The sequence below is a fragment of the Rhamphochromis longiceps genome, linkage group LG18 (genome assembly GCF_057381845.1).
Source record: "Rhamphochromis longiceps isolate RC_006_pf linkage group LG18, R_longiceps_female_GT1.1, whole genome shotgun sequence".
NCBI lineage: Eukaryota > Metazoa > Chordata > Actinopteri > Cichliformes > Cichlidae > Rhamphochromis > Rhamphochromis longiceps.
Window position 1 is genome coordinate 11,160,509 of NC_140574.1, and position 22,194 is coordinate 11,182,702.

Genomic DNA, 22,194 nt, shown 5'->3' on the forward strand with positions numbered 1-22,194 from the left:
GTTATACATCACAATAATTCTCTGATTTTTTTACACTTTCTTTGACATATTCATATTCCCTCTGACACCCACAGAACTCATAACAAATGAAAATAAAATAAAATAAACATAAGCAATTGATTAAACTAATCTTGACAACTTTCAAACCTGACTTTTAGTCCAAAACATAATTTATCACAAATTTAAAGTTAATTAACCTTTGTTAAGATAAAAAAAACAAAAAACTAAATCCGATTAAAATTGTAATTCGCCTTCCTCCCCTGCAGCTATGGAAGTGGTGGCCAGTTGGGTCTTTGATGAAGTTTCACAAAAAACACCTGTGGAGTTAAACGCCCCATCAGAGGGTTTCCGCGGCGGTAACAAATGAGCGAAGGGTGGCGTCGCGGCTGGAAGTCTGATCAGCTTCACGGCTTCAGATGACCTAATGAGCAACCCACAAGGCCACTAATGAGAGTGGAGACAAAAGGGGGTATGTAATTGGGCAGGGGGTGGAGTGAAAAGTAAATACTTCCTTTGTTGTTGGGGGCGAAAGAAAAAGGCAAACATAACCCACCTGCGTTGGAAGAAGCGAATTTTACGCACCGACCTCTCAAACTTTGCTCCGGGCTCATATTTACGTTGAAGGTGAGCTGAATGATTCATGCGCGTCACCCGGTGACTGTGTGAGACCCGAGACCCGGTGTTTTCCTGCACAGACGCCGGATAGAAAAGGGAGTGTGTGTGTGCCTTTAAGGCGCCCGACTGCCTGTCGCTTTGTGCTGCGGAGAGACTGACGCCCTCTGGACACAGTGGACACTTGAGCGGCGGCAGAACACCATCCTGGAGAGGTTCAAAGAGAGCACAACCCCAGTCCTCCTTAAAAAAAAAAAGGAGAACCTCGAGCTCGTTAACTGCGTTGTGGTAAGTTTGAGACTCTCTAATATCTGCATTTACTCGCTGTTATTTTTTTTTCTTTTCTTTTTTTGCGCACTCGATTCTCTTGTGGCTGCGTGCGAGTGAGACAAAGTTTTGAGCGGAGCAGGGGAGGGGAAAAAGAGAGGTGAAGAAACGCGTTCAGGACTCGGGGAGCTAATGTTCCTCACATGTTTTCTCTCGCCGTCATGCGAAATGCAACAATGTGCTGCAAGTGTTGAAGTGTAGGAGCGAGATGGGAGAGAGTGTTAAAGCGCGACAAAAATAGAAGGGGGTGAAGAAAGGGGGGAGAAAGGGAGCTGATGTTGCCAGATGTGTGTATGTGTGTGTTGTTGTTGTTGTTGTTCTTCAGTAAAGTAAGCAGTGCTGGCTTTGAATGAGATGTGACGCGAGCGTTTTAGAAAAGTTCAAATTAAGACTTTACAGAAAGGCAAAGCAGTGAGTTCCTGCACACGTGACAGCACATTTGCATCTACTTTAGGATGAAACTTCATTCCTGTGTGTGTGTGTGTGTGTGTGTGTGTGTGTGTGTGTGTGTGTGTGTGTGTGTGTTTAACAGTAGAAGTTAGATGTTAACTCTCACACAAAATGGAGGAGAGCTCTCCAGTCGAACAGAGCTTCACTTTCCTCTTTTGGAATTAAACTGTTGTTGTTTGTTTGCCTTAATCCTCCATTCCTGATCCAAGATCCTGTGCTGTGTCTCTCATTGATGTAGGACTTTTCCCAGTGCCTTGCTGGTGAGCCGTCAGGATGAGGCCCGGTGAGCTGATCCTCCCCGCTGTCGCCGTTCTCCTCTTCCTCCTTTCAATATTATCTCTGACCTCCGGTTGCAACAAAGCCCTCTGCGCCAGTGACGTCAGCAAATGTCTCATCCAGGTAAGGGATGCTGAGGTTTTCCCATGAGCTGCTTTTGGTTTTTGCACCTTAAACGTGGAGCCGAGTCCTGGATGTTTGTGGTGAGGCGGTGTGTGAAAGAACGAGTGTTTGCAAACAGGCTTCGCCTCCCTGAGGTAACTCTGTGGTTGCAGACACATAATCTCAGGTGCACTTAACTCACGAATGTGATGATCTTCTCTGGAGATTAAAGCGGCGAAGTGCAGCCAAGTTCAAGCTTTTCATCCTCCAGGGTTTACAGCTTTTTTTTGTAAACAGGCACAGTTGTGTCTCTTGGCTAAAACACAAGTCAGGAGTTTAAAGCGACAGCAGTAGGTGGACGAGGAGTCCGCTTTTTTGCCGCTTTGCTTCCATAAAAGCAGCAAAACTGTACAGCGGCGCTTCTTTGAGCGGTAGCTGAATTCACTGAGGGGAAATAATGCCTCCGCAGCCGGTCTGTTTTATACAAGTTCTTCTAACAGTAAATATCCAACGGCAGCCAAAATCGAGTCTAAAAATCTGCCAGGATAAGATGAAGATTTGGACCTGGGAGCAACGATGGAATCTGTTGTAAAGAATGCAGATACATTCCCTAGATAATCCTGGAGGCGTCTGAAAGGGAGCGGACCTGTGAAGCTATCCAGCCTTCAGCTGATAGGGAGTTGGATGTCTTTCTTTCATTCTGTTTTGTTTGTTTGTATTTATTTATGTGAGGTTCTTTTAGCTCTGCTTTTAAAAATCTCACATCAAACTCATTCATGCTTGTTGACTTTTTAACATCGCTTCCTTCATGTCACTTTTTTCCTCACACGTTCGGATGGGGGGGTTCAGCCCACGCGTTAACACCGATTCCTTCATGAATTCTTGTTTCGAGTTGGTTTTAGAAAGGCCAACTCTTCTCTTGATTTGACTTTCTTTCAGCTGTCAAGCTAGATTTTTGCTTGGCTGCTGTCCTGTAGGTCAGAGCTGTGTGTTTAGCTTTCCTGCCTCTTCCATTACAGTCTTTAAAGTACTGTCATTAACCTCAGTGGCTATTTCACCTGTTTAACCTCTTGTGAACGTGAGCTGCAGCTCTGTTTTGCACCAGACTCTATTCTTGGAGCACGATGTTTGCAAGTAAAGAGAGGAAGCTGTTGTTGTTGTTGTTGTTGTTGTTTTTCTTTGTTCAAGATTTGGCTTTTAGATTGTTTAGCAGAAAAATTAACATATCCAACAAAATCCCGAACACATTCTGCTTCCAAAGTTTGTCTTTTCTTGGATTTAGATTTATTTATTTATTTTTAATTTAGCTAAAACAAGACATTTTGAAGGTCTGGCTTTAGTCATGAAGACCAAACTCATTGCTTAATTAAATGAAATAATTAAATGTATGCAGTTTCGAGTTGATTTTAACCACTAATGTGGGTACCATGCAAAAAAAAAAAAAAAAGCATTGCTGCAGGATTGCAAAATACATCAGTACTACAGCGCCGGCTTTAATGCAAAGGTTCAGGTTTCTGCAATTAATTAAGTTACCAAAAAATCTGCTTGGCATGCTGTGAATCAGAGCCCAGAGGGGTCTAAGCAGCCCTGTGCTCTTCCTCCGTTTTCCTGGTTGGTAATCCAACCTTTCCCCCTTTTGATCACTACGTTGCTTCAAGGAAAACTTTTCGTGCAGCAACTACCAACAGTACAACAAGACACGTAGGACATGGTTAAATGTAAGCTGTGAGCAGTGGGTATGAAAAGAAACAAGACTTAGAGGCAGGAGATGAATCCAAACTGTAGATATCGAAAATGACCATAAATCGCCCTGCAAGATCTTGTCTCATGGGGTGAAGATGATCATGATGGTGGTGGATCAGCCCAGAACTACAAAGGAGGAGCTCGTTGACGGTCTGAAGGCAGTTGGGACCAGAGTCATCAAGAACACTATTGGTTACACATACTACCTTATAATGGACTGAAATCATCACTTCATCAAACTTACAGATTCGTCAGAGGATCGAATACTTATTTCCCACATTGTGTGCAGCTTTAGAAACTGTTACAAGGAATTTTATCTGTGCTGTTTTCACACATGCACCACAGCCCTCAACTTTTCTAAGAGGTACCCGCCGAGGATTTGTATGAGGGCGCGTAAGCATCTGATACAGCCAGAAGAGACGTCCTTTGGTCTTTCAGAGTTTGCTTTGTGTGACTGATGCACTGATGTGAGAGTAGTGCAGGTGATGGTGCGATGAATACAGAGATACTGATATTTTCAGTTGGGGAAAATGTGGCTGAGGCGAAAGGAAACTTAAGAAGGCGTCCCAAACTGATTCTACAAACATCTTCCTGAGTTCATGTGTGAAAACGCCTCAGGAAAATTGAGAAATCCTCACGTGAATCACTGTAGCCAGGAAATTCCTGGATTTTGTTGTTTTGCAAAGGTCTGAAATTGCTAAGTGATCTAAAAACAGTTGAGGAAAAATGAGCTCTCTTCCAAAAATCTTCAGAGGAAATACAGCCTCTCGTGGCTTTTTTTTCTTTTCTTTTTTTTTTAAAGCTTACTTCTTTTTGGATTAAACTCCTAAACAAATCCCTTCTTCCTGGCTTGAGTTTCCCCAGAACATTTGAGGCCCTCTATTTGTTCTTTACTTCCAGGTGGCTTGTTTCGCCTGATGAATCACTGCTCCGGACAACAGCTCTGTAGCTTCCGCGACCCCGTCGACACCAACTCGCTAGCTGTCAGAGGCGAGAGCGATTTATGTGTGTGTGCGCCGTGAAGGAGAAACTTTTCTGCCTCTCCAGCCCCTCTGTAGACGCTCCATGTTGCTTGTGATTAGTGGGATTTGCTGTCCGACGCTCACTTTTGCGCTCTGCTGCCATCTCAAGTCATTTGTCTTGAATTCCCTAAACCCCCACCAAGGGGTGGGGAAACATGAGAGCAGGAGGTCGAAGAGGAGGGAGGGGAGGTTAAGGTCAGGAGGAGGTGTGTGTGCGTCTGTGTGGAGAGAAACCTACAGTTTTGAGTCTAAGATGTGTGCAAAACTTCACAATCCAGCTCTGTCCAGGACTCTGCACACCAGGCTGTTTAGCAGGGTGGGGCAGCAGATTTCAAAGCTGAAACACAATAGCGGTCGCTCGGTGGGACGAGCGCATACTCACTTTCCCTCCAGAGCCCTTTTGTCTCGCTGCAGCCGGGCTTTGACTGATTGCAGCGGTTTCCACTTGAGAGCAAGGGTAGCCTAATAAGAGCTCTTTAAGCCGTTAAGATAACCTCATCCACCTCAGTGGGGAAATTGTTGTTAGTAGGGTTGCAACTACCGCTGGTTCTGATTAGTCTGTCCATTCGTTTTCCAGCTGTTTCCCAACAGCGTCAGGCAGAGGTGAAGGAGGTTCCTCGAGCCCAAAGCGATGTCTTCAAGCTTCTTTTGTCAAACAATATGGTGAAAAAGCAAAGAGGTTGAATTTACTATCACAGGAGATGAAGAGTTTAAGAGGCTTAGGCAAGTAAATCTTTAGTGTTTTTACTCGAATTTATATGAAATCTGCTTTAGGGTGATACCAGCCAAGAAAGAGAACTTGAAAAGAAAATAAATGGGACGAGACCTTGTTTCCTTTTTGTTTTCCTTCAGTAAAAAGAATGGAAACTCTACTTTTGGACGTAGTTATATTTTAACACTAACAGACTAATTATGTCTGTGCGTTAACTATAAAGGTAGCGCCAGAAGACAAATTGCTTGTCTCAGAATAAAGGCAGAAGTGGCTGTGTCCAAATCAGTTTGCATGTTAGCTCATTTTTTTCAGTCTTCACTTTTTTAATGACCTGTAATTTAAAGAATAAATCCAGTGTCGTATCACACAGTAATGAGGTCTGAGTGCAGGCCTTACAGATGCCATCTTTGAGCTGTTTCTCCAGACAGCCATCCCGTCCACTGTGATATTGTGCAGCAGATTAAGGCTCTTACATGTACAGATGGATTTAAGAAGTTGCCATTTCCAAAGACGAACTGTATTTTATGTCGTCGTCTTTTTCTTTGTGCTGTTGCTGGTGTCCTTCAAACCACTGGTGCTCTGGGAGAGAATACATTTATAAAGATTGTAGCTATAAATCTGAGTCTAGCTTAATGTTGGTTTAGACAAATGATAATAAAGGGCCATTACGTAACCTTCACACTTACTGGATGATGAGGTTGTGCTCACAGATGCTAGGTGCTGCCTCTCAGCAGGCTTCTAGAAGTCAGCTGGTTGAGACAAAGTCGGTTTTTTTTAATACAGTGGGGCAAAAAAGTATTTAGTCAGCCACCGATTGTGCAAGTTCCCCCACTTAAAATGATGACAGAGGTCAGTAATTTGCACCAGAGGTACACTTCAACTGTGAGAGACAGAATGTGAAAAAAAAAATCCATGAATCCACATGGTAGGATTTGTAAAGAATTTATTCGTAAATCAGGGTGGAAAATAAGTATTTGGTCAATAACAAAAATACAACTCAATACTTTGTAACATAACCTTTGTTGGCAATAACAGAGGTCAAACGTTTACTATAGGTCTTTACCAGGTTTGCACACACAGTAGCTGGTATTTTGGCCCATTCCTCCATGCAGATCTTCTCGAGAGCAGTGATGTTTTGGGGCTGTCGCCGAGCAACACGGACTTTCAACTCCCGCCACAGATTTTCTATGGGGTTGAGGTCTGGAGACTGGCTAGGCCACTCCAGGACTTTCAAATGCTTCTTACGGAGCCACTCCTTTGTTGCCCGGGCGGTGTGTTTTGGATCATTGTCATGTTGGAAGACCCCAGCCTCGTTTCATCTTCAAAGTTCTCACTGATGGAAGGAGGTTTTGGCTCAAAATCTCACGATACATGGCCCCATTCATTCTGTCCTTAACACGGATCAGTCGTCCTGTCCCCTTGGCAGAAAAACAGCCCCATAGCATGATGTTTCCACCCCCATGCTTCACAGTAGGTATGGTGTTCTTGGGATGCAACTCAGTATTCTTCTTCCTCCAAACACGACGAGTTGAGTTTATACCAAAAAGTTCTACTTTGGTTTCATCTGACCACATGACATTCTCCCAATCCTCTGCTGTATCATCCATGTGCTCTCTGGCAAACTTCAGACGGGCCTGGACATGCACTGGCTTCAGCAGCGGAACACGTCTGGCACTGCGGGATTTGATTCCCTGCCGTTGTAGTGTGTTACTGATGGTGACCTTTGTTACTTTGGTCCCAGCTCTCTGCAGGTCATTCACCAGGTCCCCCCGTGTGGTTCTGGGATCTTTGCTCACCGTTCTCATGATCATTTTGACCCCACGGGATGAGATCTTGCGTGGAGCCCCAGATCGAGGGAGATTATCAGTGGTCTTGTATGTCTTCCATTTTCTGATGATTGCTCCCACAGTTGATTTTTTCACACCAAGCTGCTTGCCTATTGTAGATTCACTCTTCCCAGTCTGGTGCAGGTCTACAATACTTTTCCTGGTGTCCTTCGAAAGCTCTTTGGTCTTGGCCATGGCGGAGTTTGGAGTCTGACTGTTTGAGGCTGTGGACAGGTGTCTTTTATACAGATGATGAGTTCAAACAGGTGCCATTCATACAGGTAACGAGTGGGGGACAGAAAAGCTTCTTACAGAAGACGTTACAGGTCTGTGAGAGCCAGAGATTTTCCTTGTTTGAGGTGACCAAATACTTATTTTCCACCCTGATTTACGAATAAATTCTTTACAAATCCTACCATGTGAATTCATGGATTTTTTTTCACATTCTGTCTCTCACAGTTGAAGTGTACCTCTGGTGCAAATTACTGACCTCTGTCATCATTTTAAGTGGGGGAACTTGCACAATCGGTGGCTGACTAAATACTTTTTTGCCCCACTGTATGTCCCATCTTCATGTGGGTGCTAAATGGAATTAAATAAAGTAAAAGGAAAAAAAAAGTTTGAAGTGAATTGTGGTTTCTACTCCCGTAAATACCCAAAACAAAAACATGGAGCTCTAACTTAGTCTTTGCACATAGCAAAGATTGTAAAACCAGAGAGGTGCTTATTTTAAAGCTAGCTCCCTCTAAGCTTGAGCTCATTCTTAACAAATATAAGGTAATTAACATCACTTCTTAAATTCTTACCCCTAAACATGTGAGCAAGTTTTCCACAAAACACTCCTGAAGCGAAGGCCGGCTGGAAATCTGACGTGTAGATTTGCAGCCGGCCTTCCTTAAGTTTTGAAATGTAAGCTAATCAGTTATTTTAGCTTTAGCTTTATATTTGACACTTCCCTCCTGTTTTGCCTACATCTTCATAATAAATAAGCAAATTTACTAGTAACTGTAAATTAAGCTAATGAAAAGCATTCTTGCTTTAGTGCCATACGTCACATAAAGACATGGTTCTTAGATAAGATTCACTAAAACGTTTCTTCAGAAGAAAAGGTGATTATGTACTGTTATGTACTTTTTATTTATTTTTATTTCTTTAAGTGGATCCAGCTAAAGTAGCAGTTAGTAGGCAGTTAGCCGTTACTGTTTTAAAGCCAGGCTAAATGCAGGTCTGAGTCTCCTCCATCCTTTTTTTAAAAAAAAATTAATTTCTATTTTTATACGTTTTGCCTGATTTAAGGCTGCATGTTTTCTTCCCAGGAGCAGCTGTTTAGTTTTTCATAATTTCACCCTTGAGAGTCATAATTACTCATGGGATCTGATGTTGATCAGAGGTTTGGGGATTGAGAGGCCAGTGATTAAGTGAGCTCTGTGTGTTTCTTGCAATCCCTCGATGGTGAGTCACTGAAGAGAGACTGTCTATGTGTAAAACATGGTTTCTGCAAAACTGCAAAGGAGACTCTGGAAGAAAGGAGTCATGGAGTGAGCAGCCCTGTCCTGTTCTCCAGGTGTTTTCTTCTCCCTCCCTCCTTCTGTTCCTCCCCCATCCCAGTGACCTTGACATGGAGGAATGTGCTCCCTGTTTAGTGTCATGGGGGAACAGGAGGGAGGAAGAGGAGCTCCTCTGGCACTCTCACTTGCTTTTTAAGCCCACCAACTGCGCTTTTTTTAGTTTTGTGTCGTTTTAACTCTAAACGCAAACTGCACTGCAGCACAGGAGTGCTGTTTCCCTGTGTTTGTACAGGAGGTATTGCATCAGCAGTGGTTTCATGTTTTTGGATGTTTGCAGAAACTTGTAGCTTCCATCTAAGAGAAAGGAAGAAAAAAAAAAAAAAAAAAAAAGCATCGTGAGCAGTTGAGCTCAAGCCTGTGTGTGTGTGTGTGTGTGTGTGTGTGTGTGAGGCCTCTGTATGAGATCATGTCATACAAAGACTTTATTTTCTTTCTTATTTGCACAGCTGTTGTTTTTATTATAGTTTTTTGTGTACTTTAATAAATGCTTTAGATTTCACTTCATGTGCCAATATGAGGACCTGAGCTGTGAAAGTCTTTCAGGACTCTGGTCTGGAAAAGACTTAAGACTTTAAAGGATAGTTTGTTCCAGTTTGAATGTTTTGGACATTCAAAAACATCCACATGAATGTTTTTGAATGTTTGTGTCTGTTTCATGGAAACTCTCTCATCACTGTACAGATATGTAGAAAATGAGTGGGACAGGAAAAAAAACACAAGATCTTTGCACACATTCAACTTTTAATAATTGTTGTTCATTTTGTTGTTTGTTTGTTAGTTTGTTTAGTTTTTTTAAGTCACTGAAAATTGCACTTCTTGAAAATTTTTCAAGATTTTTTTGGCATTTACCTGCAGACAAGCAAACCAGAGATTTTTGTCTTGCAAGGTCAAATGTGTGTGCTTTTATTTATCTTGTTGAATTCAGTGTGCACTGTGTGTTATTGTTTGTAGGCTTCTGATTGGCCTGCATGGTTTGGGCAGGGTTTTTTTTTTTTTTTTTTTTTTTTAATTTCCTAAAGCAAAAGATTTATTTCCTCTTAGAATTTAACCTGGATCTTTTCCTTGTTAGCAAACATGAAAACCACTTTAATCCTCCTCCTCCTCTGTGAGAATTTGGCAAAACCTTCCTAACAGGCAGAAAAATTAGTCTTAATAATTGTCCTCAGAAAGTCTGTGGGCCAACCTGGATGTCACCAGCGAGCATGTTCAATATCCAACTCTCCTTTAAGTGTTAACTCTCATCTGATGGGCTGGATTTGATCTTGTGGATTTCATTAGGATTCGTAGTTTCTGTAGAAAAACTTCTTTGGGGATTAGGGACTACATGAGAAGTGGAATTTTTAGTTCCACTATAATCAAGAGAAGGGAGATGATGCTCTCTACAGCTGGCGTCTCTAAAATTGGTCAGCTTGCATAACAATAATGGCACTACTGCAGGAAAAAGGGTTATTTTTGCCCTAAAGTCAAAAAGAAGACATAACTGACTAGGGCTGTTCGATATAACGATATATATCGGATGACTATATAAAAACGTCTATCGTTTCATTTTACGCTTTCGTTTGTTTCGTGGTGTCGTAAAATAAACTGTTTACGGCAATATTTTTTTTCATCGTTTTGATGGTCACTGTAGTGGCTATATTAATTTCTTAAAGTTCTCTCTTTCTCTTATGTTTAATATAACCACACAACTGACGGACAAGCCTGTTTTTTATGGGTTGTGGTTAGCAACAACGATGGTAAAACCATCGCGTGTCCGCTTGTTTATGTTCCATATAAACCTTTCACAATAAAGCTCAAGATGCTTTTGAGACTTTTCAAAATAAACTGAATCACGTGAAAGAGTATGCGGGGGAAAAATAAAAAATAAAAAGCGGAAATATCCTTAGTTTTAGTATTTGTTTGAATATAAAATAATTTCTTACCACTTACAGATGAGACATTGATGGTGTGTTTGAGCTTTGAGATCTCAACAAAACTGTGAGTCAACTGCTTTTGGTGAAGTGGGGTTTTTTGTTTGTTTGGTTTTTTGTTTTTTTTTTTATCACTGATTTTTCCTAAATCTTGCCGCTGACACGTCCTCCATGCAGTAAAAATTTTAAAAGGCTAAAACCAACACTTTTTTTTTAAATGATAAAATATGAACAGAAATCCAAAAAAACAAAATAAAACAAACCCATCAAATTAGAAAATGCTGAACCATGGTAACCACTGTTATTGATTACATTAAGTAAATTGTTAACATGTGGCTACTGATGACTACAAGTACAAACATCATCAACATAATTAGCTACTTTATTGTGAATCAGTTGAATTCTTGGTTTAGTAAACCAAAGTTGTAACAAAGTGCAGTTTTTCTTTAAAGAACGTGTCAAATATTTAACTCGATCATAAACCGAGACCTGTGATGTGAAAGTGTGGATTAACGTGTCCGGACCTGCTGCGGTCATGAAAGGAAATGCCGTTTCTTTTTCTTTTTCTTTTCTTTTTCTTCTTTTTTTTTTTTTTCAGTTATTCGAGTCTGCGGTGACGTCTCGCATTCTTCGATGAATGCCACACGCAGAGCGCAGTCTTGTAATGGCCTGTGTGGGCCCTGTAATGTTTTAATGGCACGTCTGCTGTTTGAGCAGCGTGTTTGCTGTGATTTGAAGCTTCTGCTGCACCTGTCAGACACCTCCGCATCAAATTCATCAGGACTGAGATGAGTTTAGTAGTCGGGTTTTGTTAAGCAGTGTTTAATGCATACAGTCCTGTGAAAACGAGGTACACCCCACGATTCAATGGCTTGTAGGGCTACTAAATAATTATATTGTGTATGACTTTATCAGACTGCTGCATCACTGTTGAGGAATTCTTCTTTACGGCATTGCTTCAGTGCATGTAGGGTGAGGTCCAGACTGGGCTGTAGAATCTTTTCTTTTTCAGCCTGTTGTAGATTTGCTGCTGTGTTTGGAACCATTGTCCTGTTGCTTAAGCCAATTTTGCCAGATACTTTCAATTCAGTTTTATTTATACAGCAAATCACAACAACCATCTCCTCAAGGTGCTTTATATTGTAAGGTAGACCCTACAATAACACATAAAGAGAAGAACACAACAATCATATGACCCCCCTATGAGCAAGCACTTAGGCGACAGTGGGAAGGAAAAACTCCCTTTTAACAGGAAGAAACCTCTGGCAGAACCAGACTCAGGGAGGGGCGGGGCCATCTGCTGCGACTTTTTGGGGAGAGAGAAGGAAGACAGGACAAAAGACATGCTGTGGAAGAGAGACATAGATTAATAACAAGTATGATTCAATGCAGAGAGGTCTATTAACACATAGTGAGTGAGAAAGACTACTGAAGAAGACATACAGAATGCATTGACTAGAGTCATATTTGACTGTAGGAAACTTCCATATACACAGGAGTTTGAATGAGGTGTTTGTGCATTCAGGTCAAACATCTCCACTTTGGGCTCATCTGTCTAAAGGACATTGTCCCAGAATTGTTGTTCAGAAGACGCTTTGCAAACAAAAGCCGTGCTGCCGTGTTCTTTTAAGAGAGAAGAGGCTTCATCCTCCAACCTTTCCAAACAAGCCATATTTGTTCAGTCATACTTTCATTGTCACTAACTTTAATATTAGACATCCTAACCAAAGCCTGTACAGTCTGCGGTGATGTCTGTATTGGACACAGTGGACATCAAAGTCACTCTGCTGGACAAACTACGTGATGACACTGTTCCACATAAGCGTGCCATTCTGCATTATAATGTATCAGTCGACATCTCACGTCTGTGGCTGGCATTATTGCTGCCATTCCTACATCATGGACAAAGTGTGTTTGTGGTGTATAGCAAAGGAAACATTTCGGTTGGTCGTGGTTAAATTTGTTCATTTCCATATTTTACCTTCATAAAATATAATTTCCAGTTTGTGCACAGGTCTCTGTAATGGTTTGCTTCTATGCTCGCTGTCCACACTCTTTATCTCAGTGGAAAAAATTACTGATGTGTAGCAAGTATGCTTGTACAACCAGTAGTATAATAATCAGGACAGCAGCCAGTACTATCCAGTGTTTTTGCAACGAGTCACGAGCTGTTTGTGCTTTACTGATGCACGTTTGTGTTTTCTCCTGCAGGAGCTGTGCCAGTGTCGTCCGTCTGATGGGAACTGCTCCTGCTGTAAAGAGTGCATGCTGTGTCTGGGGAATCTTTGGGAGGAGTGCTGCGACTGCGTGGGTGAGTGCAGGGGACTCCGTTTTTATTAGCAACGCATTTTAAAGCTGACAGAAAGTTGGTCCGTGTTGTTTTAGGTTTGGAGAACTTCACTGTTAGTTCAGGCTTCTGCACACTGAGCAGGTTGGTGATATCTGCTGAGCTCAACATGTGCGTAAGACATTAGTGTCAGAAGCGATGGATGTGTGTACCGCAGTGCTGAATTTGTTGTGAAGTTTTGTTTACAAGGATTTATTTCCATCGGTAACCAGCGACGCAAGACTGAAGTGCAAACACGCACACATACAGCACCACGTCACATCACAGTGTTTTTGTTTTGTCCTTCTGAACTGTATGACTCAACTTGAATCACCTCATCGCTCACTCTACACTCAAAAAAGGTGACATGAAAGCGCTGCCGTCCCCTCCTCCGTCAGAGAGAAATGGGGTGAGACATCAGGCCCAAGGTCTCCTGCTTTTTTTTTTCTTTTTTCTTTTTTTTTCTTTTTTTTTTTGCTGCCTTTTCTGAAGCAGAGTTTTTGTTTTTTTTCCTCCATGTTGAGAAAAAACATGGACAAATGGCTAATCGTGCATCTTTCACCACTGATTCAGGTTTAACATGAGGCTTTGGGAGCTATACACAGTGCTGGTACTGGACTCTGTTGTGAATCCTGCCTATGTTCAGAGGGTTGCATAGGGAAAAGTACCCATAACAATGAGAATACATGGCTTTAAGGCCAGCCCAAGACAGAGCTTGTTTCAGTCAGAAGTATTACACAAGTTCCTCTGTGTTTGGAAAAATGACTCTGTCCTCTTTATAGATCAGATTGACTTGAAGAAAAATGTGGTGAGAACTGTGCAGACTTCTTCTGAAACATTCATGGTGTGACGTGAAGGAGGAAGCAAAATTTGATGAAGTGTCGTGGCATAGAAGCAGAGCCTGTGTCATGCTTAGTTTATGCTACCCTGATTGTTTCGATTTATGGAGGGATTTGTCCACGAAGAGGGGTTTTCAAACCATGTAAATATGCTCCCGACAGTCGTCCAAAATCCATGCTGCATGGTGCTTGACATGGATGAGTGTGTTCGTTGCTGATCGGTTGATGAGTAGGCGGGGACAGGGAAGGTAGCAAAAAGGTAGAAGTTCAAAAAAATTCCACAAATTTCCCCAAATCATCTTCGTGTGCTAGAAGTTTACTATTCTCTGCACCTGATGGACCCACAGCAACCTAATCTGACCACAGGCGTGCTCTGCAGGTAGCCATGCAGTCCCAGGCTGCCCACACTGCCATTGGTGAACCATAATTTCCCCATAAAGATGAGCTGAGCTCATCAGGGAACCCAGAGGCTAGCCTATTAGCTCAATCATTTAGCTTGTGTGCACCAAACATTAGTTACGAATGTAGATGATTCCAAAGATCTCAAGAGCTAAATCGTTGTCAGATGATCATCAGTGGTTCCAAGATTGCATTTTGTCAAATGAAATCCCAGTTTTGTTGTAAGAAACCCTGACGACTTGTCACAGCAAGTGTTAAACTCCCCCCAGATATTTTGACTCGTAAGGTAGTTCAAATAATTCTGACACTGATCTGTATCCATACCTGAACGTGCCAGTTGAAGTCTCATCTCTGAGCTCTTTCTCCCAGTAAAAGCCTGAGAGCTCGGCTGTAATGCGCTCGACAGCTGAGAAGCACACAGGTTTAAACCGCTGCAGTTTGCTCAGGGTGTTGCTGCTGTGATACCAGAGTGTGAGGTGAGCAGAGCCAGATATCAAACGTGTCTCGGCCTCCGTGCGGAGAGGACGACTGTTTATCAGAGCACAGGAAATTAAAGTAGCACTTCCACATATGGACAGAAGTCTCGAGGTGCTCCCGAAGATCAAAGGATGAAGAGGCCCCGAAGGGACAGCGAGGCCGAGCTGCTTAAACGAACTCTTGACTTTTGGTTAAAACTGTAACTCACTTCAAAGCAGCAGGGGTGGTTTGAAAACCAGACTTAAAGGCAGATTGGTAAAAAAAACAAGAGAAACAGTGAGCAGAGTCAAAGTTTAAGAGCCTGACTCGGAGCTGTTAAAGCTATCCCACCTCCGCTACATGGCTGCACGACATCCAGACTGTACGAGTTTTTTGTTGTTTTTTTAAAGCTGTAATTTAGCTGTGCATCTCATTATTCTCATTTTGTGTGTTTGACTCTCGCAGGTATTTTTGTGTCACTCTCACTGTTTTGTGTCCTTTTTGTATTTTATCTTGTAGTTGTTTGTGTGTCTGTTCTGACTTTCTTGCTTATTTTATTTCTTTGTGATGTTTTTGCCTCTTGTTTTGTGGTTGGACTGTTCCTCTTTAAAGCTGCTTTGCACATTCTTTTCTGTGTCCTTGATAATTTGTGCATTTGTGTGTGTTCTGCTTTCCATTTCGCATCTCTCGTTTGATATTTCTTTGTTTCTGTCTCTGGTGGTTTTGCGGCTCCCCCTAAATTTGTTTGTTTTGTAATTCTGTATGTAGCTTAGCATGTGGATTTAGCTTATTTTGCACTTCTTTTGGTTTTTATTTATTTACTTATTTATTTGGTGGAGGTTGTTTAACCCCACCCCCAAAATCCCTTCCTGTGGAGGGTGCCTGCATCTGTTAAGAATTTTATCCGTAGCCATTTTCACACGCTGCACTTGCATAGATTGAAACGCTCTTAATAACCTTCCAGATCCCACAAAGTCTGCGTGGCGTAGGAGACTCCCTCATCTAAATAAAACAGATTTCCAGAAGCGATAACACTCGCGCGCACACTGTTGGTTTAACATGTTGAAGCTGTGTGCTACGTGTGAGAGAGGACACCTGTTGACACGTCTCGATTCCCCTCACGCTGTTTGGAGTTTGTGCGAGAACGCAAGCACGAGGTTTGAGCTCTCGCCCTCGTAAACCAGTCTTCTCTCAGATCAGCTCCAGCAGACAGATATTGCTTCACGTGCTGACAAGGAAGCTTTATTAAAGCTCTTTCATGTGGAACACGAACACAAGAATCTGACACTGAGCTCTGAACTCCATCCTGCTGCTCCTGCTGCTGCTGCACAGATGTTACGTGCCGTTTTCCTCCCGGACAGGCCTTTTACAATACACCGAGGATGGCTTTTAGCTTTGAGCAAGTTTATACTCCTCATTTATGTTTTTGCTTTTCCTCCTTGCCGCTACCCTTATGTCTACTTTAAGTAAGTTTTCACTCTAAACACGCTCCCTGTGCCAAATTCCATCTACTTTGAAGTGTGTGTCTGAGAGCCGTTAGAGCGGCCGAGTGGAGGGGAGAGGACTGTTTATATTTTAGAGGAGGGAGGGAGGGAGGACATGGAGGGAGGACCCATGTGTACATTTTATCGAAAACAGCTGTTCTGGCTCTGCTTTTAGCATCAGTTTTGTAATCCAATTCCTCTGTCAAACTCCGTTCTCCATAAAATGATTTAGTCATTAACTATAATTCACTTTGACTCATTTGAAGGCTTAGGAAGATCATATCTTGATGTGGGGACTTTGTCGAGTGATTACTACTGTATCTGGAAATTAAATGAAGTGTTAAAAAGGCCTTAATTGAGACGAGACGTTTTTGACAGTGGTGTGGTTTTACAGAACTGCCCTTTCTGAGTTGCTGTGTCTGTGTGTGTGTTCGACCGTTTAGCCTTTAAACCAGTCTTTTTAAGATTTAACTGGATAATTCAAGACTGTAAAGGGGGAAAAATGTCTTAATGCTCAAAAATGCATATCTATTTTTGACATTACCTCACTCAGTTTTTCAAGTAGATTTGCGACCCACAGTCACGTCCTTGGTGATATATCTGAATAAAAATGCCATAAAATGTTTACTCTTCACTTGAATCGCACAGTTCTCAGTGAGTAGGTTCATTAAAAGACTGTAAATTATAAAAGAAGAGGGTAAGTTGTAGGATTTTTAATTTTCTTAATTATGATCTAACATTTTTCTTAAGATCAAACATCAAAATATTAGACTTAGATTTGCTTTTTTTTTTTCTTAATGAGGGAAATTAACGTTGTGGATTAGTGAAGGAGACAAACGTGAGAGAGAGAGAGAGACACACAATTTTGTTGCCTCTCAGGTGTTTTGGAATGGTCATGATTCTCAACTTTTTTTAATAAAGTAGAAGTTTTATAGGAATGAAAGTATGAAATTTAGGGGAAACCCACGGAAACCTCAGTCTTGGCTGTTCGTACGTAGGATTAAGTCCTCCGTGCTGCTGTGTAGGACTGATAAGTCACCAGAAAGCGTTTAACTTCCTGGAGACTTACCCCTGTGAGAGTATCAGTCAGATTTCAGTAAAACAAGATGAATTTGTCCTGAGGACTGACTGTGAGCCTCCTCAACTTCTCACCAGATTTGAATTCTTATTCATTTGTGCAAAATGACAAGAAAACCTCACACATTAAAATAACCTGTGATTGTGATGGATCGTGAGCCGGCCCGTTCCTTCACTGCTGTTCTAGTTTTTTGCTTCGGTCTCTTTTTCTTTTTTCTTAAACTGTGTGAAAGTCTGCTGCTTTACGCTGTATTTACACTGAAATAAACATGATCTCAAAGATTTCACGAGTTTTGCAACTATACAAAAGCCTCCATCAGAGAATTGTTGATCACAGCAAACACTGTATCATGTAAACTAATAAACCTGATTCCTTCCAGGCTACTGAGTGTAGTAAATGACTAGCATAAGGTCTAAAATTTGAATGATTTCAGTTAAAAACAAAACAAATGGCTCTGCATGTAACTGAATCCAATGAATACAATTGGACAACGTAAAAAAATTGAGGGAAAAATTCTTTATATGTAAATTAATGGTCTTTGTGCCCTATTTTCCAAGTTTCATTGTTACTCTGGATAATCCAGTAACTCCAATAACTGTTACTTTTGTATGAATTAATAAAACCTGACAGTGATGTCTATGGATTATCCAGAGAAGTGGGGAAATTGCCTCGTGAGCATCAGTTATTTAGCTGCATTGTGTTGGTGAAGTCAGAGTTTCAATCAAACAAGACTTCCAGCAGTTTCTGCTTTCTGAGATGATTCCTGTGACCTGATCCTTCACTGTGCTCTCACTGTTTTCACATCAGGGATGTGTAACCCAAAGAACTACAGCGACACTCCAGCCACGTCCAAGAGCACCGTGGAGGAGCTGCAAAATCCCATCCCCTCGCTGTTCCGCGCCCTCACGGAAGGCGACGTGCAGATCAACATGATGGTCGTGTCCTTCCCCGTCTCAGAGGAGCTGTCGCATCACGAGAACCTGGTTTCCTTCCTGGAGACGCTCAACAGCCAGCACGAGAACGTGACCGTGCCTGGCAACAGCATCCACGGCAGCCTCGACAGTCAAGGTAACGCCGCTGCGTTAGCGTGGAAAAGTACCTGTTCACACTTTACTACATTGAGGTGTGATCATAAAGTTTGAAGGAAAGCATATTTCTGTCACTGAGGCCAAAAAAATAATAATTAATTGGGGGGGAACTATTGCAATCCAATCAAAATTTGGGCTTATTATTATGTCAAAATTTTAAGTTGGAAATCTAAAAATTTCAACTTTATAATGAAAACTTGAGTTATTTTCTCACAATTTTGGTAAGTTGAAATTTTTCCTTCCCTTCCCCCCCCCCCCCCCCCCTCGATTGGCGGAGGTTTGTTTCATCCTTAGAATGAAAGTGTGTTTTGTTTTGGGGTTTTTTGTGTCACTTTGATCAATAGAGGGTCCTCATTAATGCTTCTCAGCTGAATAGACTCATGAATGGGCGTCAGGTCAATTACACGAATACTTCAAGTACAGTTTTGCCGTAATGTTTTATGTTGCTTTAATCATGTGTTTCGGCGTGCTTAAAAGCAAACTTTTACTGGCTTTTCACAGATGATTGATAAGTTGCTAATGTAATAAAAGAGAATAAAAATAACTAACTTAAAGCACATAAAGAGAAGTACATTTAGAACATAAAAAGGGCAAAAAAAGGAATAAAGTTATGCCAGTTACTGTAGATTAAAAAGACAAAACATGAAAGTATATTTTTTATCTAATAATCAGTAAGTCCTAGTGAGTGAATAACATAAAGCAGCAGATTTAAACAGTCAAAAAAATGAATTGGAATAAAACGACAGTGTAGCAACAACGAGATAAAGAAATGTCTATAAATTATGTTTCAGAGATGGGTTTTAAAAGTTTAATGCTTCCAGCTGCTCTTTAGTTCTTTGTAACTGGCTCGTTCTTTTAATCTGAAGTTTAAATGCTGTATGCACACCGATGTATCAGCAATCTAGTCTGATGACTCGTCCTCGGGGGGGGAACGGCGTGTTTTGTTTGCTTGTTTCTGTGGCCGGCAGATATCCAGGCCAAGACTTCCTCTTCTGTCTGCAAATTGTTGTTTACAAAAGCAGATAACTTTAAAAAATGACTTTTTGACAGATGCAATCTGTCCGTCTCCCTGCACACAGATGACTTACCTGCACGCAAGCAAAGCCCGCTCAAATATGATTGGTCAGTAGAACCAGTTCATTCAGTAAAACTTGGACTAGGAAATCGAAGCGTGTCCAGTAATAAAACTTTTTGTCATGCCTACAGATGTTCGTATATTAATATACAGCTTTCTGATCATAGAGATTCATGCTCACGTAAGAAAATCGATTCAAATATTTGAATAAGCGGTGATGAATATTCTAGAATGGCTCTGGACCTGACATGGCAAAGGTCTGTTAACTTCTTGTTATTAATCATGGTTGACTGCTACTACTACGCTTTGCCAGCAGAAAAAGGTTTTCACAGCACTCATCGGACTGACGATACCGGGATCTGCACAGAGTTCCTTGTACTTTCAATCCTTGTTAAAGTCGTTAAAGATGTATGCTGTCCAATCATTCTCCCCTGGAAAGAGAAGGGTTCAAAGGAATGATTAAAAGCCTAAAATTACCATGACATTCATGCCTGAGATGAGTGTATGTAAACCTCTGACCACAAATGTACATCAGCGAAACCACCGTATTCCACAGAAATTGTAACTAATGATGAGAAGCCACATGGTCCACTAAAAGCAGTCAGTCTTTTCCTAAATGTGCCGTCTCATATTGCTTTACGTTTTTGAATGGCCCACACAAAACAAGACTTGCTACCATTTAATTTTTCCTTTGTTCCCATCGTCTCCTTGTTTTGTTCACATTTAGGCTCACTCACTGAGGGTAATAAAATGTGACCTGACGAGTCAGTCTTGAACTGTGACCAGTTTCGGTTGGATCAGACTTTTGTATCATTACAGCAGGACTGTGCTGCCAGAAGATCTCCAGCTAAGGGAATTGGAAGTGTTACATTGCCATTTTTATTTGAATTTGAGGCCATTTTGGCTCTCAACCTCTATTGCTTTATTTACTATAAAGCAATAATGAAAGCAATCCCTCAGAGCTGAGCTGTTAACTCATTAAGCTCACCAGAACACACAATCATACTTGACGCAGCAATTTGACCTCAGCTTTTAAGGAAAAGCAGGAAATTGAGGGTTAAAGGTTTAGTTTTTTCTCTTTACTGGATCTGTGACTCACACAATCATCTTTGCGTGTTGTTCTTTAATTTCAGAGAGCATGTGCACTGTGGTCTACTTTGACGACTGCGTGTCCATTCGTCAGTGTAAACTATACTGTGAGTCAATGGGAGGATCCAAGTACCGCTGGTTTCACAACGCCTGCTGCCAGTGCATCGGACCGGAGTGCGTGGACTACGGCAGCAAGCTTGTGAAGTGCATGAACTGTCTCTTCTGAAGTGCGGGCACATATTGGTACCAAATGCTTGCCCCATACCGCAGGACTGGGGACAGAGGAAACTATGACTGTTATGTGCTAGCATTCCTCAGTTACCTTGTAAAATGCCCCCTGCAGCCCTCCTCCTACCCCTGCAAACTTTTATTCTGCTGTTTTTGTTTCACTGTATATTTTTAGATTTTTTTTTTTTATAGCATTTTCTTTTTTTTTTTTTTTTTTACTAGAGTTGTATATGAATAATGTATTTTTACAATTATGGTCCGCTAAATCCCAGTCTCATGCCAAATAAAGATACGTTTTGGTGACTGTTTCCGTCTCTAAGAAAGTCTTTCATTATATATTCTGGGGAGGGGGGAAAAAAATGTGTGAAAAGCTTATGGCATGAGTGAAATGGTAAATATTTGTCTTCCTAGTTGCCTGTCTCCAGCTCTTCTGTTGCCCAAGTCAGGAAACGCATCATTTCCTGGGGAAACAAAGTTGTTATTATACCATTCTGGTCCACAGGTGTTCCACTGCTCACCGACCGTCTCATGCAAGCAATGGTGTGGGGAGGGTGGGTGGAGAAGGGAACATTTACCGATGCCAATCTCTCACCGCCACACACAAATGCTCTTTGTAATGCCAGTACATTTTCAAAAGGCAGCAGGGTGCCCTATCACTGATTGTGTTCCCAATTGGCATGCAACAGCAGTTTGCACAGACTCCTCCACTGGCCGACACAATGAAGCCTTGTTTTTTTTTTTTTTTTTTTTTAAAATATTGAATCACGACCTCATTTCACCACTGCAGCTGTGTGGTTTGGAGCCGACGGTGCCAACAAAGATCATCAGAGGGATAATGTGTTTCATATGTGAGGATGACCACCAGTCTTCTGGGTCCGACCGCAGCGCTCGGGGAAAGTACACATGATTGAGAATAGCATGTGGTTTCACCAAATTTAGATTCTAGTTGCTTTTTAAAAACACAGTTTGACAGTTTCTCTTGTACACTGGCTTGAATAGCAGTGAACTTGTGGCTAAGATCAAAACGATACCACAGCCTAAACATACGCCATTAGTTCCAGACTGTTTTCAGCCAGGAAACCTATAAAGAAAATACGTTTGTGGTAGGATCTCCAAATAAATGAAGCACCCACTTCTACCAACTACTAGGTGTATTTTTACCACTTACTTTGCCAGAGTGTTGCTAACAGACTATATATAAAAAATGAAGTAGCTTCTGGATGTTGGCAGACATGCCTTAAAATTGCATTAATCCTTATATTGAAGTCTATGAAAATGGTGTGACTTCTGACTTGATACAAGAAATGAGTAAATGCTTTAATGGTGAGTTTATGGTTTCCATGACTGGTTTGCAGTCTTAATGAATATAAATCAATGTTTCTTTTATAAATTATTACTTTAATCTGTAATTCAGGGGAATGAAAAAAAAAAGTTTTGCAATAAACATTAAGGAATTTTTGCACGCACTCTAATCCTTTTCTGACACTCAACGGTAATTAATTAGCAGTTTCATGGCCAGATTATGTCTGCACCCTTGTTTAAAAAATGCAAACAGATGTGTCATTGTCCAAACACCTATGGACA

At 41.4% G+C, this 22,194-nt stretch overlaps 1 protein-coding gene across 1 annotated transcript; it reads left to right on the plus strand.

Annotated features, from left to right (window-relative positions):
* The first annotated feature begins 521 nt into the window (after positions 1–521).
* Positions 522–20,914, plus strand: twsg1a (twisted gastrulation BMP signaling modulator 1a). Its single transcript, XM_085389894.1, has 5 exons — positions 522–900; positions 1,628–1,788; positions 12,760–12,859; positions 17,938–18,198; positions 20,427–20,914. Exons 2-5 carry the CDS (start codon positions 1,663–1,665, stop codon positions 20,606–20,608), a joined length of 669 nt encoding a protein of 222 aa, XP_085246020.1. The 5' UTR covers positions 522–900; positions 1,628–1,662; the 3' UTR covers positions 20,609–20,914.
* Positions 20,915–22,194: the final 1,280 nt, after the last annotated feature.

Excerpts from the sequence above, each read along its gene's own strand:
- twsg1a (XM_085389894.1), top strand. The coding sequence starts at position 1,663 with ATGAGGCCCGGTGAGCTGATCCTCCCCGCTGTCGCCGTTCTCCTCTTC. Across the intron at positions 1,789-12,759 it reads TCAGCAAATGTCTCATCCAG|GAGCTGTGCCAGTGTCGTCC; the intron begins GTAAGGGATGCT and ends TTTCTCCTGCAG. Across the intron at positions 18,199-20,426 it reads CGGCAGCCTCGACAGTCAAG|AGAGCATGTGCACTGTGGTC; the intron begins GTAACGCCGCTG and ends CTTTAATTTCAG.